This window comes from Gymnodraco acuticeps, unplaced genomic scaffold (assembly GCF_902827175.1).
Source record: "Gymnodraco acuticeps unplaced genomic scaffold, fGymAcu1.1, whole genome shotgun sequence".
NCBI classification, from domain to species: domain Eukaryota; kingdom Metazoa; phylum Chordata; class Actinopteri; order Perciformes; family Bathydraconidae; genus Gymnodraco; species Gymnodraco acuticeps.
Genome location: NW_022991180.1, coordinates 1,101,289 through 1,118,387, shown reverse-complemented (window position 1 = coordinate 1,118,387; position 17,099 = coordinate 1,101,289). Strand labels below are relative to the sequence as shown.

At 40.7% G+C, this 17,099-nt stretch overlaps 2 protein-coding genes across 3 annotated transcripts in view; one reads left to right on the top strand and one right to left on the bottom strand.

Annotated features, from left to right (window-relative positions):
• Positions 1–10,971, top strand: part of sdccag8 (SHH signaling and ciliogenesis regulator sdccag8) — a 53,260-nt gene extending 42,289 nt beyond the window's left edge. The window contains exons 17-18 of one of the 2 annotated variants that reach the window (XM_034237738.1): positions 10,080–10,206; positions 10,522–10,971. In XM_034237738.1, the coding sequence (XP_034093629.1) occupies positions 10,080–10,206; positions 10,522–10,548 (154 nt within the window). In that variant the 3' untranslated portion in view covers positions 10,549–10,971. Of the gene's footprint in view, positions 1–6,698; positions 7,769–10,079; positions 10,207–10,521 lie in introns of those variants that run through there. The other variant, XM_034237737.1, reaches the window with a different exon arrangement.
• A 1,240-nt stretch (positions 10,972–12,211) lies between these two features.
• Positions 12,212–17,099, bottom strand: part of akt3a (v-akt murine thymoma viral oncogene homolog 3a) — a 55,674-nt gene continuing 50,786 nt past the window's right edge. The window contains 1 exon segment of the mRNA XM_034237739.1: positions 12,212–16,401. Within this exon segment, the coding sequence (XP_034093630.1) occupies positions 16,316–16,401 (86 nt within the window). The 3' untranslated portion in view covers positions 12,212–16,315.

Below are 17,099 nucleotides of genomic sequence, written 5' to 3'. Positions count from 1 at the left end.
AAGAATGTTTAAAGTTACGGCAGCAGATACACTTTAATGCCGGGAAAGCAAATATTTAAAAGGAGTCAGCAGGCCTCCAGCAGCAAACACTTTGACAGAGAATATCCAATAGCAGCCTGCAGCGGAGCGCTAACCTCTGTTAATACAGACAGAATGAAAGCAGAGACAACTTCTGAGCACGTCCACAGCTGCTTAAAGTCTCGGAGTACATTTCTGACATCCCTCTCTATCAGTTTCCAAATCGGATTTAATAGAACTCGTCGCCAAGGGTATTTTATTTTTCACTTTTTGATCATGTGTGGGTTTAGGTTGAACTTGTGAACCTTCACCGCGCTGATGTTCATTAACTCTCTCCTGTAAAACATGTAGGCTAACACCGGGCCTGTCGCCAGCTCCAACAGCAACTTTGATCTTGTTGTACGAGAGTTTAACAGCTTTCACACTTTTTTATTTCAATTGAATTATTCCTCTCACCTTTTAAATATTGTGTTTTTCATTTAGGAAGCAGAAAATCTACATCTTACTTCATTGTTCAAAGTCAGTCTCTGATTTCTGAATGAATATAGCCTGCGATTTAGAAGAAATAATACATACATTTAATAATATACAGCCTTACTGGTCAATTTATCATCACATTGTTTGGAATTAGCACTTTTTGCAATATATTTAGCATGATATACTGCTGTAAAATAACAATGAAATACCTGGAAGGGCCCTGACCAGGCTTTAGGCTTTAAGCTTATTTATTATTAATACCAAAATAAGACATAACATTTATTGAAATAATTATAAAATCATCTTTTTTTAATGTTTAATATATTTCCTTTCCTCCTGACCCAGCTGGCTTCTGGTCTGATCTTTTTTTTTTTCAAGGTAACATTATCTTTTTGTCTTATCGTGCAAGCAGACATGATTGTGATTGGTGGCCTCACTGAAGTCCATTTCCAATTAAATTACATTTGCAGCAATAATGTTAAGAGCATATTTGTATTAAATGTTATAACATTTTAAAGATTTATATTCGAAAAAGATGATCTCACGCAAAAAAACATTCAATACAATTCCTTCACTGACATCGATCAGTGGCAGTAAGATAGTAAAGATGATAGTGTAGAGGCAAGGGGATACCAGTCAGTATCCAGACGTGTTTTTTTCTAATAATAGCTGAATTCAAATGTAAAAATCATCATTTAAAGGTAGGGTAGGTAAGAATGGAGACAACCAGCTCGAGTGCGCTAGAATTTGAAAGTACGTACAACTGGAATAAAAATCTGCCTCCTTCCTTCAGACTTCCTTACAGAGCCCCTCCTCCAACACACACGGAAGGCGCACATGACCAATGAGGGCACGAGATAAATGTGTGCACAGATGGAAGGCTGACAGGCAGGTAGGCCATCCAGTTATTTTAGCCGGGCCGGCTCAGATGATTGGTCGTGCTTTTTACAGCGCCACGGCTTCCTCAGATGGATTTATTTATGGATTTATTGTCAAAGCATTTCATGTATTCATTGCTATCGGGATGTTAAGAGCATTCCATGGAATATAACAAGTGTTTCTGAAGTGAATTACCTACCCTACCTTTAATTTAATTATTAACATTTTAAGAGCAAAAACAGCCAACACTTAAGATATACTTTATTGATGCAAACTTAAATAAAAAAAGTTATAAGTCCAGTTAACAAAAGAGAAAATATGGAGCTGTGAGTTCTCGGCCAGCCAGCTGATTGGTTATAAAGTGTCTTTAATCTTAGCGAGCCCCCCGAGAGGCTTTAGTTCGGTTTACAGTCGCAGCAATTCAGAAACGTTTTCAATGGAGCTTCAACTAGAATTCATATTGCAATACAAGATGCTTGGTTCATCTGTATGTTATGAAAAAGCATGACAGGATGGTTGCAGATGAGCACACAGACATCACACAGAGAAATAAGGATATGAAGGAAAAATACGTTTTTACACAACCTGACATTTGTCTCAGTTTAATCATTTAGTAGAAATAAACGTTTAATCCCAGTGCCTCTTTTTACACAGCACCCACACATATGCCTACATTGAAAAGTGTATCATTTATTGCATGATTTTGATTTTGTTTCAACTTCAGCGAGAATGCAATATAACCATATTTCTTTCTTTCCCAAATTCTACTGTATATTATAAGAAAAGAAAAATGCATCTCAATGAAAAGTCATCTAAAAAAACACAATCTGATTTCAACTTGTTCATTATCGAAAAGAAATACAATACATAATAACTAAATGTCCCTTTGTTAAGAGTGGAGCACACGACACTCATTGAGCCAATACAGCGTCTTTAGATGTGTGTGTCTGATTGTGTGACTCCTTTGGATTGGGCTGCGTGGGAAGAGTTATAGAAGTGTCCTTTAGAAATATGACGCTGACATGTTTAATGAAGAGTAAAACTACACATTTCAAAGAGGCCAGTCGGAGAAATATTCGGAAATGACATGTGACAATAAATAAATAAACAGCTCAAGAAAATGCAAGAACAGGAAATAACGGTGAGATAACACTCGCTGATCTCATCCCGATCAAAACACACCGTGTCACCATCGTGTCAGGCGTGCGTGTTAGCAGAGCAACAACTGGCATGACAGGTTGGTGAGGGGAGCGGGGCCTCCAGGCACGCACACACACACATGCACACACACACACACACACACACACACACACACACACACACACACACACACACACACACATTCTTGAGTGCAGGTGTGTGTTAGCCAAGATTTAGCTAGAGCAGAGGGGTGTGAGGGTGGGCCTGGGATTGGGCGAAATATGGTTTTGTGATTTTGTGTGTGTGTGTGTGTGTGTGTGTGTGTGTGGCAGCTGCAGCCTTCATGCCCCTGGCAGTGTTGTTGTAACCAGGCAAGCCAAGGCCGTCTGCCTGTATTCTTCACCCCCCAGGCCCCCTGCCTGCTACACACACACATACACACACACACATACACACACACACACACCACACACACACACACACACACACACACACGCACACAGCGACATGTAAGTTCAGTTAGTAAAAGCTAGGGCTAAAACTACTGATTATTTGCATTAATCGTTTGGTCGTTAAAACGTCATAAAATGGTGAAAAGTGTCCTTAAATCCAAATGAATGTCGTCGCCATGGGTAAAACAAATATATTAGGTTTATTATGATGTATAAAAGGAGGTAATCTTAACATGTGAGAGTCTGAAAACAGCTTTTTCTGCAATGTTTGCCATTAAATCACTTATACAATAAATGGTGTTTATTTTCAACTAATGAATTATTAAAATACTTCTTTCATTCATTTCAATTAATTTTCTTTTATAATTAGTTCATTTTCACTCTTGATTTCTAGCAAGTATTATATAAATATTCCTTGTTTTCCGTATGTGTGTGTTCAGAAACCGTTAAAACCTACTCTTTGATTTTAACCCACATTCACACACAGATTTTCTTCTCTATATTTATAGGAAAAAATCAATCTCCATACTTGATGTCAAAACGTCCCTCAGTGTGATCCAGTCTGAGTGGTTATTTTAGACATTAGTTTGCTCCGTGGCTCGTTTGAACTCGTTTTGATAATGTATGCACTGTCCAATAAATATTTTCATCAAGTGACGCGCTCCGCTAGCTGATTTGTTTAATAATAAAAACGCACACGTTCATACGAGGCTGTCGATCGCTGCCTCCAGATATATATTTTTTCTATTACCGTATCTCTGTTTTCTGCACGGTGACGCTAGCGCTTTCCCTTTGGACCGTGCCTTTAGGACATATGCTCCCACCTGTAAATAAATATGCAAACACACAGCACAGAGTTTAGACTCTAGCTGTGGGCTACGACTGATGTATACCACCGAGAGGTAACTGTGTCTGTGTTGTAATTAATCTCCTTAGTAGCTGCAGTCAATAGAGAGTGTGAGCGGAGTTTGATTATTGGGGCTGTCTGGGGAAATTACTGCAAACTGCCTCTCAGCAAAATAATTTAATACGACTGCTGGAGAGACAAATACACGCTTACTACCACGACGACCAGTGATGTGTAAACCAGACTCCTCTCACAGTATCGGGGCCTTTGAGTTGAGGCATGTAAATGTCCAGAATATTTCAATTTTTCAATACTTTTCACTAGTGGAATGTAAATAAGTACTATATTTAAGTACATTTCTGTGAGTATTCTAATGTTCTGCTGTACTCCACTACATTTTCAATGCAAATATTTTACTCCATTACATTTATCTGACAGCTTTAGCTACTTCACAGTTTCAGATTAGTAGCTAATACAACAACAAAATATAAACATTGACACATAATTATATATTAAGATATCAGGCAGTATAAAGTATTTCCAATGAGCTCCAACGTTAACAGCTGTGATAAACACATTAATGCATCACCAATCATCCAGTCATTTGTCGTTTATGATTTGATAAGAAATGAGCCGTTACCCATATAGAGTACTTCTACTTTTGGTGCTTTGACTATATTTTGATGCACATCTACTGTACGTCAGTAACATGTTGAGTACTGGTGAGTATTCTTACAATTTAGTATGACTACTTTGACCTAAGTCAGAGATCTGAGTACTTCTTCTTCTGCTGCTTTCTGCATAATATGACGTTAGTTTCTCTGTTTGAGTAAATGCAAGTTCACCCGCTGTTTGCTATTAAGAAATGTAATTTATGACATCTTGGATGATTGACACTACAAATATTTGTTTCAAAAATATTTGTTTGTTTATTTAAAAAATCAGAAGTCCTTTATTTATCTACAGTGTGTACGGCGCAGGTTAAAGACACAAACACGACTGCTCTGGAAGCGGATTCAGGTTATCTTTTGGAGGAGTTTAGTTTGAGTGTAGGAGTTGTGCATGTGTCAGTGAAGTGTGGGCTCCAGCAGGTGGTGTCCTTTCACCAGGTCAGCTCCCTCTCTAAACCCCCCCCATCCCACACCTCCACCAGCCAGCAGCAGGTGTCCACAAGAGGGGGGGGGGGGTCTGCAGCTGGAGCCCCCTCCCTCCTCTCTGTGTCTCCTCCTGCACCTCCATCACAAACCTCTCACCTGCTGCAGATCCCCTTCACCTCAACATGCATTTCATCTGACCGTCCATCAGTTCATCTTCCCCACTTTCAGCAGCAGGCAGAGGCGCGCCAGAGTGTGTGGGAGTGTGTGTGGGGGGGGGTTAGTGTAGGGCAGTGCCCGAGCATTAAGCCGCATTAAGCCCTAATTAATGAGTGTGCCAGTCGATAGAGGCCAGTTATTGGATTTGCTGCTTTAGCTGCTGGAAGGAGCGCTGCCTTAATCACACACACACACACACACACACACACACACACACACACACACACATATTTTCTTACACACACACTGAGGCGGGATGCACAAGGTGAGACAAGGGGTGGATTAGAGTGTGTGTGTGTATAAGAAGGCCAGAGGTTGGAGGCTCTCTGGGCAGACATTGTGTGTGTGTGTGTGTGTGTGTGTGTGTGTGTGTGTGGTGTGTGTGGTGTGTGTGTGTGTGTGGTGTTGTGGTGTGTGTGTGTGTGTGTGTGTGTGTGTGGTGTGTGTGTGTGTGGTGTGTGTGTGGTGTGTGTGTGGTGTGTGTGTGTGGTGTGTGTGTGTGTGTGTGTGTGTGTGTGTGTGTGTGTGTGTGTGGTGTGTGTGTGTGTGTGTGTGTGTGTGTGTGTGTGTGGTGGGGCAGGGTCACAGCTTTACTCACTGCATTACATAAACCTGCAGCTTACAACCTGCAGCTGCAGCTCCAAACATCTCGGTTCACGACCCGTTGCCTGAAGCCTGGCTGCTGCTCCGGACCTCTCTGCGTGACGGCGTGATGTCATGATGTAGCGGTGTTGTTCAGCTTCCTCATAAATGCTTGTGTTTTGGATAATTCACTGCCTCAGTTTCTCTCTTGAAATGGAAAATCATCAGAGGTCGAAGAAGTACTCATATCTTGTACTCAAGTAAAAGAAGTGGATGTCCACCACACAGGGAAAGTATAAGTCTTCCCTTTGCATTATGGGAAACATGTACATTGTTCAAGCTTGAGACACAATAGAGACTAAAGTCAGGATACCTTGGCTAAAGATTCAGTTTTCTCTAGAGTGCCACTTTCAATAAAACACATTCTTTACTTCACATCATTTTTTAGCGTTAAACATTTGTAATTAAAGGGCCAGTTCAGCTAAATTACCAAAACACATTTTTCTCACTATCCTCCAGTCAAATCCAAGGTTTTCAAATATCTCATTATTATCAGTCGATCGTCTGTTTCTGAAAGAAAATCAATACATTTATGAAGTTTAAATCTTGCTGTAGGCACCAGGAATAAAACACTATCCAACCCTGGTATTAAGTGGGTGGCAGAAAACTTGTAGACCAATTTATAAAAACCTGTTTCAATAAAAACCACAACCATCTGTTTGGCTAGATAATTATAGATACTAAAATAAACTTAAGGTTATAGTTCAAATGTTTTGATTTTGGTAAACTGAGACTGGAGGGTTGTCGTTGTGGAAAGCTGTGCTGCATAATGACAATAACAAGAGCCTTAAAGTCATTATATCCTGACTTCACAATTTGATTCTTCAGATATGGTATTTCTTTGTTTACTTCATCAGTTGTGGTACACCTCAGAGGAATAACTCAAATCAATAAGTAAAACAAACCCTCTCTCCACAATCATCCTCACAGTGCAGAATCTTCCTGGCATGTTGAAGCGTCTCCTACGAAGCTGCAGAGCTGGCCTCTCATCAGCACCGCCGTGTCTCTTTCTGGAGAACATTGTTTTATGGAAGGATGTTCGGTGCGTCTACATGCAGAGATCAGAGGTTGGGATTGGATAAGGATTGGCATTTCCTCACTGTGACTCAGATCAGTTTGGTGTTGCCTTCAATCGCTCTCAACACTTCCCTCATCAAACATTTACAGCTCCAGAACAACGGGCTGTTTCTGACCTTTCCCTCCTCTGCTGCACTCTGTGAGCGGCACACTGTTGGGTCTGCATCTTGGCTCAACACACAGGGGCTCTATCTGTGTGAGTGTGTGTGTTTGTGTGTGAGTGACGTGGCGGTGCCCTGCTGTGTGACGTGTAGGAGGGAGAGAGAGGGGGAGGCCGGTCAGGACAGCTTGGCGGCCGGCTGCAGGAACACCAGGCGGGGGGGGAGTCATCGCCCTCACCCTCCAGGGCTGAGATATAAGGAATACTTCACCCAGAAATGATCATTTTTAAAACAGTAACTAACCTGGGCTACTTGATATCTTGAAGGAACGTTTTTTCTCTCGCATGCCTCCGTGGTGGACGAAGAATCAAAATAGTTAGAAAAAGTTATTGATAGATTTAGGTATCCATACAGCCCAATATCACAAAACACATTACAAGATGGGGTGTTACAATACAAATAAAATGGTTTGAATGAAATAAATATACAATAAAAATAACACTCTGCGTTAAGTCTCACTCACACAGGTGCTCTACTCGTCCGTGTTCCTGTTTAAGTGCTTTAAATCGTACGTTTTAAGTGTAAAAATGCATGTGTTATGACTTAAATTATGGTTTGACCCACATTCACTTCGACCCATCAAGAGTTTTTTCTAAATTTCAATTTTTTTTTACAACTGTGGGAAAAAATCAAATAATATCAGGTGAGAAATTACAATTTTGGGAGTATGCCTTAAAGTCAGGATAGAGGAGGGTGGATTAAAGAAATGATATCTTGTACTTAAGTAAATGTAAAAAATACCATAGTGAATTCTCAAGTTACAAGTAAAAGTCCTGCAATCAAAATGCTACTCAAGTAAAAGTACAGAAGTATTAGCATCAAATATACTTATAGTACCAAAAGTAAAAGTACTGATTATGCAGATTGGCCCATTTCCAATACATATATGTTTTGATTATAATGATTGATCATTAAAGTGTTATCAAAGCAGGTAAAGGCAGCTAGTTTTAATGACTTTATATACTGCAGCTTCTGAATATGAAAATGTAGCTCCAGGTGTAACTAAAGTCTGATTTAAGGGTTGATTATATTTCACATCAGTAAAAGTACATTATCAAGTACACTGGGATAGAAGTACAAGTCCCTCAAAGTACAGTACTTGAGAGTAAATCTACTTAGTTACTTTACACCACTGTGTGAAAGGATGCTGGGAATGCTCCTGATGAAGAGGATGGTGGAGGAGCTCTTGATGAAGAGGATGGTGGAGGAGCTCCTGATGAAGAGGGATTAGACCCTGCGGTGAGAAAAGAGAGGCGGCGCGGGGCAAAGTGAGGACAGCGCCGGGGTGGGTGGGGGGGGGCAGGGAGCAGATTGTGGGGGAGAGTTGGGATGTTCGCCCCCCCGTCTGTCACACACAGGCAGCCCTGCCACTGCCAACATGACCAGCAGGGCAGGGGCATCTGTCTCCCCCCCAGCTACCTCTCTGTCTCCCCCTGCCCCGAGACACCACTCTCTTCATCATCCTCCTCCTCTTCCTCTATCACACACATCATCTCTGACTCATGAAGCTGTTTCTTTTGTACAGTTTTTTTCCCGGGCCTTAACCGGGTCCGGAAAAAAGGACTTTAGTCGTGTGTGTGTGTGAAAATGTACTTTAAGTATCAAAAGTAAAAATATATATGCTTGAAAACTAGCAGCTGTGAATGTGGTGTATAATGTTCTATGATTTTATTAGATTGTCAATACTGTGTGTGTGTGTGTGTGTGTGTGTGTGTGTGTGTGTGTGTGTGTGTGTGTGTGTGTGTGTGTGTGTGTGTGTGTGTGTGTGTGTGTGTGTGGTGTGTGTGTGTGTGTGTGTGTGTGGTGTGTGTGTGTGTGTGTGTGTGTGTGTGTGTGTGTGTGTGTGTGTGTGTGTGTGTGTGTGTGATGTGTGTGTGTGTGTGTGTGTGTGTGTGTGAGAGAATGGGATGACTGAGTGACTGAATGATGAATGGATGAAATAATGAGGGCTACTGGTGGGAACACATTCCACCTCCACCCCCAAACCCAGTCAACACGCACACTATTCATGCAGCGCTAGCCCTAAACCCCAGCTGGAAACACCACCTACACACACACACCCACACACACTGTCTACTCCCAGTGTGGGGTGAAAGAGTCCATTGTCTGCGTGTCGGGGGGGACGCGCTAATTGGGACGTCCCAGTAATGATCACTGCGCTTCATACTGTAGCTGCACACAACTTTCTCACCACTGTTTAAACTAACCCGCTGTTTATTTTACAACATGGTGACTTTATCTAATATGTATTCATTTGACCTATGAACTCAGTGTTCAGACACAATGGAAAATGCATTAACTTTACTTGTTATGTTCTATCGAGTATTTATTGACATAGTTGTGTTGGTTCCTTTATTTAAGATGAGTTTAGTCACATGAGTAATGTTATATTCTGCTGAAGAGTGCATCAGCAAAGTGTATTTTGGTAAACAAAAAAAAGTGTAAGATATGTCGCGACTTCTCTCCTTTGTTTCCATCAAGCCACTTAGATGCCTTTTAAACGTTAACTTTTAATGTATTTGTTTTACTTACAGCTGTGATGAGTTGTTAGGCTTCAGCTGTTATTATTTAACGGTTGTCTCAACGGCGTCTTCCACACAGGTTGCCCATATCTGTGTCTCTTAAAAGCTGCCGTTGTGGGAATTGTAGTCTTTTATAATCCATGGACTACAGAGGTCACCACTAGGTGACAATATTTGGCTTTTCCACAAAAAGAAAAAAACTCTTACACTATTTAAAACGTTTTTCACTGCTTTACATTGCCGTCAGACAGCTTTTCTGATTTCTAATGAGAATTATTGTTGGTTTGAGGGGTCGTTATTGTTGGATAATAAGAGTGTTTGTCAGATCCTGCCTCACCTCCCTGTCTCCACTCTTATTAAAAAGTGAGCACCGCCGTCACACAAACAAACGGTGTTGATTACTGGATCAACACAAAGTCCAGCGATATTTTAAAAAGCTCTTTGTGGATCCAGCTCTCTTTCAATATTTACAACATTTGGCTTTTTATCAGCCAGGAGGGTACGTTCCTCTCACACAGTTTCAGTCAATATTGTGTGTGTGTGTGTTGTAGGCTGCAGCAGTTGGACCGTCACTGTCAGAGCAGCGCCCAGCAGGTGTGTGAGCTGCTGGCCAAACAGAACCAGCTGATGCAGGAGAGAAACACACTCACTGAGGAGATGCAGAGTCTACACACAGAGGTACACACACACACACACACACACACACACACACACACACACACAAACACTGCAGAGTGTGTGACTCACTGTTTTGTCTCTTAATTAGTTTGTCTTTCTCTCCAGGTACACGTTACAGTTGTCAGTTTACATTTTTCTCTGTATGACTAATGAAACTGAAAGATATGTTTTCTATATTCTGATCAGAGGGTGTGTGTGTGTCTCTGTGTCTCTGTGTGTGTGTGTGTGTGTGTGTGTGTGTGTGTGTGTGTGTGTGTGTGTGTGTCTCTGTGTGTGTGTGTGTGTTTCTGTGTGTGTGTGTGTCTTTCTTTCTAGAGACGAGTGGCTACTCCGTCCACGTGAGTCCGTCCTGCCCGTCTGCTTGGATCTGAAGTCAGAAATGTCCTGTTGACAAAACTTTGTATTTATATATATCTTTTTGTTTGTATCAGGCAGATAGGTGTGTTAATCATTTTTGTATTAAGGAGCAATGTTTACACTTTTTTCTGTCATCAGAACTGAAATCAGGTTTCATTTGTGATTTCTCTTTGGGCAATAGACTGTTACTGTGGTATATTGAGCAAGAGGAAGAGGATGTAGTGTTAATGCACTTTTGAGCTAGTGTTAATGCACTTTTTTTTAATACTCCTTTGTTATTAAATGGATATAATAAACAAAATCACTGAGCTTTTGGAAAGTGCTTAACGATCATAAAACTAAGAAATGTTTTTCCTTTATACATTTTTTTAAAATAAAGCCTTTACCATTCACACATTTCCCATTCTTTATTACTTCATGTTTAGTTTTAAGACTTTTAAAACCAGTTGAGCCCCGAGCCTGTTTTTCAGGCCTCAGGCTCGAAAAGGACATTCCCAGAACAATTGACTATAACTTCACTTCTAAAAGGGTTACATTAATAATCTTTATTCTCAAAGCAATGATAAACCTGTGAGTTGGATGTGGAAAAGTCAGAATCAATATAGCATTTTTTTTTTATTTTAAAGTCAATTCAGATTGAACATAGTAAAAAAATGTAAATGATAGTGTCAGTCCAAAAAACAAACATTACTTATAATGAAAACCACCTTTGAATGATGGGTTAGTAGACTAAAAGCTTTAAGAATCCAAACTACAACATATAATACATACCCTGTATCAAGATTGATGCAAAACAAGTGACATCTGACCTTTTTAGAGAGGTTTAGAAAAGAAAACCCACTTCTAGGGTCATTTAGGTGCATTTTCCATATCTCTGGCCCCCCTCATTCGATGTTGGTGATTGACACCTCTTTTAACCGTTAGAGCCAATAGAATCGAGGGGAAGTTCCTAAAAATCCAACTAAACATTACCCATTGGTGAATGAGTGATGCGTAGCCAGAAAGCCCAATACCGGAAGCTGTCATACACTCTCGTAGCAGCTAATATGAAATCTCTGTTATTGACATAAATGATGATGGATTATCAGTAATCATTTCAAAGGGACACAGACACATTGGATTAACCTTCAGCAGCGTTGTTATCGTTTTAATGCCATTGAACACAACTTTTGATCAGAAACAGCAAAAAGGTAAGTCAATGTCCCGTGTTTGCTACCCAAAGCTACGTGGTGTGATATCTGGTTTTGTTTCCCATGCCGCGAGTTCTGGTCGCTCAGTGATGATACTTATATTTCTGGAATCTGTGGGATCTCAGCTTGCTAATCGATATATTATTTGTGCAGATTCGATAAGTAATAAGGGTATTTTAACGTGAGTTCTTTGCTAAGTGCGTTAGCATTTATTACCCTTATGATTCGTTTTGCAAAAAATTGTTAATATCGTCAGTTAGCTGAGTTTCTTCCCGTTAAGTGGATATGACACATTCATAGTTTATTAAATGTTAAGAAGCTCTCAGACGCTGTTTCTTGCAAGATGTTGCGTTTTGCCCCGCCCGCGCCGTGGGGTTTAAGTGGTTTTAAACTGATCAGAAAGTTCAGAAAATAGTATTCTTTAGCCACAAAGGAAATGAAGAGTTGTGACCAGTGCAGCAGATTGACATAGTGCTTTATTGAAGCCGTCTGTAAGAAGGAAAATAATGTATCATATACATTGTGTAAAAATACTAAGGATGTACAGTGTAAAAAACAGCTTCATGTTGATGGTAATCTGTTGTTTTCACATCCTGGCGGCTCACCGGCCAGCAGCTCTCTGTTTCACCTCCAGACTGTTTCAGAGCGTCAGGGAAACACGGCCCTCTGGGAAATATCTCACACAGCTGTAAGCTACAGCAGATGGACATGACATTAAAACTCAGTTACACTTTGTAATACTTTTACATGTTTCGCTGCTTTTTGTTTGCTGCTTATAAATAAATGCATCTCATGCTTGTTCATGTTAATAATCATGATGATAGAAGACCAGAGGAAGAAGAGAGGGAGGTCGAATACTTTCAGAAATCCTTCCAAACGCCGGAGCTGTTTACTCGTTTTCTGCATTAAACAGACGTGTTTTCTGACTTTGGCGCACACTGTCGGTTCATTAACAGACGAGATCAAAACAGAGCAGCTGAGGTCTGTTACATTTCATCCAAATCTGTTCTGTTGAGTATAGATGAACAATACAAACAGCAGCAGCTTTAAGAGTGAACTTTAAAAAGGTCCTTAAAGTTTAAGGAATGACTGACATGAGTCCACAACTGTTTCATAGTCTTTAAGAGGAACCCTACACTCATGAGGAGCTCCATCTTCTCCACTTACAGTAGTTGGAGGATCACTTTTTTTTTTTTTATCTCTTACCTTAGAATAAGCATTTTTGCTGCCAGTAAATAAACTTGGAATGGATAAAAGCAGAGGCTCAACGGAGGGAAGGAGTCTGGGACATCAGTGGATTGTGAGTTTATGAAGACTGACCAACGGACTGAGCGTGATTCTGCAGCGCTGACCGAGACATCAGAGCAACATGAAAGCTATCGGTCGTATGTGAGGGGAGATGTGCTTTAAAAATCCTCATTTCTTAAAAACATAAAAAAAGCTAAAAATCTTCCTTTAAAGCAGGGCTGAATCAGATTCTTCTGACTCATATAAAAAGTGATGGATGTAAAAGTGCCGTGGCCAAAGCTACAAGCGGTATTTTATGAACTCTGGTTTCTACTGATTTTGGCGGGAAGCGCGCACATACAGCTCGAGCTCCTCAGACATCGCAGACCTGGGTCAAAGCAAAGCACAAATCCTTCCAAATACTTGGGAGCGTTTGCTTGAGCCTGACGAGGGTGCCAGCTGGGGAGGGAGCTGCTCTCATTTTGAACTCCTCGGCTGCTTCAGCTGTGCCAGACAGGCTCAATCGATCACAGAGAAGCAGTCCTCATAAGAGTTCTGAGTGCCACTTTGACTCAGGCCTGCGGACAGAGGACTGCAGCATGCCGTCCTTTTCTACTTTCTGCCATAAAGCGCCTTTGCCAGCTAGTAGCAATTTAATGGATGTGCAAGTGAAAAGCAGATGGACTTGAGAGCAGCGGGAAAAACAGGTAATGTGTCGTATAAGAGATGCCGGCATTTATTTCAAGGACAACATCTCTGGAGACTTAAACTGCAGAGCGAAACACGACTACACCCCCTTACTGCTAAACTCCAAAACAAAATAACATTAAATAAATTAAATAGAAAATAAATTCAAGTTATCCATCAATGATAAGAATAAAACATTCAAATAAATATTGAATACAGTTTTCTACGCCTTATAAGAGCACATCCCCTGGTGCTCTCTGTAATCTGTCATCCAGATATTAGGGTCTTCCACAAGTGTTTTAAAATTCAAATAACCTTTCAGATTAAAAAAATGTTTTTCCTCATGTGTTTTTTGCTGGATTTTAAAATGTTTGACTTATTCTGAGATAAACCATAAGGCTTACTGGCGTTTGAAGACAGGAATTGAGGGGATCTGAAATCTTGGTGGTCAGACTGGAAGACATGACGACGCAGACAAACAACGTCCAGCGAAGAGGAGGCAGTCGCGTTAAAGACAGAAGAAAATCCCTTCTCTTACATAAAGGAAAATGCTCTTTCTCATCTACAATCAAAATAAATGACCCACCTTACAAACTCACATTAGATATCCCTTATATCATTCGACTTTCTCGACTCACTTAAAAAATAGCACTTACAGTTCAACATGAAACCTTACCGCTTTACATTCTGTGCTGCACTTTCTGCTCAACTTCCACTTCCTCTCTTGCCCCCTGCCTCAGCTTTCCCAACACACCTGTGGTGAGATTAAATAAGGGCACCATGTGTTTTAATAACCAAACAGTGAGATGAGCTTTCATAGCAAACACCTGTGGGATGATCTGGATTGATAAAGGTGTTTGTATAAATATATTTGGGGTTTTTTTTCTGGGTGAATTAACGTCTGTCTTTAATGCGTCCTGTCAACACTGGGCTGTCACATGTTGGTCACAAAACAACACATAATTGAAACAAACGATGGAAAAGGAAGGCTATCTGCTTTCCCTCCTACATTCTTTCAGCCGTATTCGTTTCTTGAGGTGCCTTTTCTTCGTCTCTCAGCCCTAAGAAATATTTTTTTCTAGAATAATGTAATAACAATAGAAAAAGTTAAATATAAAAGCGATGAGTAGAACAATAAATAGAACATTATATATATATAATATATTAAATAATATATAATATATATACTATAGCCATTGCTGGGATTGGTGGTAAACCCATTAATGTTGATGAGTACCTCCCTAACAGACCATACAAAAACCCTTCGTAACAATCTCACAGGAAATCTGCTGTAATCTCACTCATTAATACATAATAAATTATCACTTTATAAATATGTCATCCTTCTTGGAGCTGTTCACCTGTAATCTCTCTCTTTAATCTTATCACCAATGCCCGGCCTGGACTTTTTTCTCACTCTGTGGTGAATCTGCTCCTGCGTCAGTCTCTCTTTCCTTCAGAGACAGAGAGGTACAGCCATGTGGTTCAAAAAGCCGTGACAACAACTCGTCACGGTAAAGCTTCGTCATCGACACGAAGAGCGTCTCACTTTCCTGTTCTCTTTAGGGACACGACAGAATTACACTCAGAGGGAATTAGAGAAATAAACAAACAAAAACATTCAAAACTAACTGTCTTCCTCTCGTTTTCACCTCCTCACAGATGGATACATGAACCACCTTGCACTGCACTGTGGGTAATGTAGTAAAGCTCATGGTTTGGGAGCTTCATCCTTCTGAACTGCTGTGCTTTGAAGTGCGATCTTAAACACAAACCTATTATAATATCTTGCGCACTCACACAAACATGACATCCTATAATAACCTACAGAGTTGAGCTGTACATAGCAACAGCTGTTCTGCAGCTTTTCAAGCATAGACATTAATAAAGTGTTTGATGTGTTGCTGGCGCCTGTATAATGATCTGCAGCATTAAGCTAGCAGTGTAGCACCGGGTTCAGTAGTAGCAGTATATAGTAGTAGTAGTAGTAGTAGTAGTAGTACCTGTAGAAGTTGAAATAGCAGCAACAATAATAATGGATTGCACTGAGCAAAACCTGAGTGACATCCTGCTTCAGGATTCATCTCACTGGTGACAACTGCAAATGCAAGGCAGCCTCAATCAATCCCCGAACCTTTAAGGTGAAGGTTTGAAACCAGACCCGAGTGTCTCTGAGTCTGAGAGCATCTCTCTGTTTGCAAAAAGCCTGAGATACAACCGGTAACGGCAGTTTAGGTTTGAATGAAATGCTATATCTCCTTCTTACTGATGAGAAGCCTCCTTAAAACACATCAGCTGTTCTCTAAGTGGATCAGTTTAGGAGTTTGACACATGTCAAGCACAGCAGGCCACCGGTGATGCTCCTGTCATTAAAGGGACATTACATAGTAACTGATCACATCACAGTTCGGATCACCTAGGGCTGCAGTGCAGGATCACAAGTAAATTTGCCTGGGAGTTCTTTCTAAAAAGGGATTCACCAAAATTAGAAAAAAATGGAAGCAGACTGCAGAGGTGAAAAAGAGAGGACGAGGAGGAGAGGGGAAAAATCCTTCAAGTCTTTTTGGGTCGGTCCAAAGCTGTGGGTCTTTCTGTCCCACGCTGATGACCTCAGAGACCAGCTGTGATGATGTCACCGTGACAACAGTTCATTCCCGCCCGCTGGCAGAGTAGGAAAACTGCGGGAAGTGCGGTCGTCTCTCGTTGTCCAGACAGTCCATCCCGTCCTCGTCGACTAAAGAAACGTTTGGATTCAGAGTTAATTACAGACATAATTCATGACAATTCAAAATCAGAATATGAGTATGTTTTCTGTAACTGTCCCAATGTGTTCACAGTTTATTTTCCACTTACCTTATTTCCATTTTCTATCGTTTCATTTATTTCCTTTCCTTATCTGTCCTTCTTTCCCATGCCTTTCCTTCCTCCTCTCCTCTCATATCCTCATCTACTCTAGTTCCCTTAAATTCTTTCTTTTTTCTCTCTTCTGTCCTCCTTCCCTTCCTTATCTCTTCTCCTCACCTCTCTCCTCATTTTCTGTCCTCATCTCCTTTCCTCTATCCTTTCTTCTTCTCTTTCCACATTCCTCCTTCCTCCCCTCTCTCCTTTGTATCCAATTCATTTTGCCTTATTGCCATGACTAATACGGACGATCCCAGAGTCCAAACCCAGGTGTACTTCCTGTCTGCCCTTATGTGTAGATTTCTCTGTCTTTTTCGCTCCGTTGATCCCCCTCAACAACATTATTTTGCTTAGCAGCAGTGTGTTATCTAGTGTTAACAACCTCTGAAATGTCCGAATTGACCAATCAGAATCGAGTATTAAACTAGACTGTGTAATAAAAGTATATAATCAGGTGGATTTTTCATTAGGATTAAGGTGTTGTACTGCAGGTTTAAACGGAACAAAATTCAATTAATGAGTGTGTCTCCG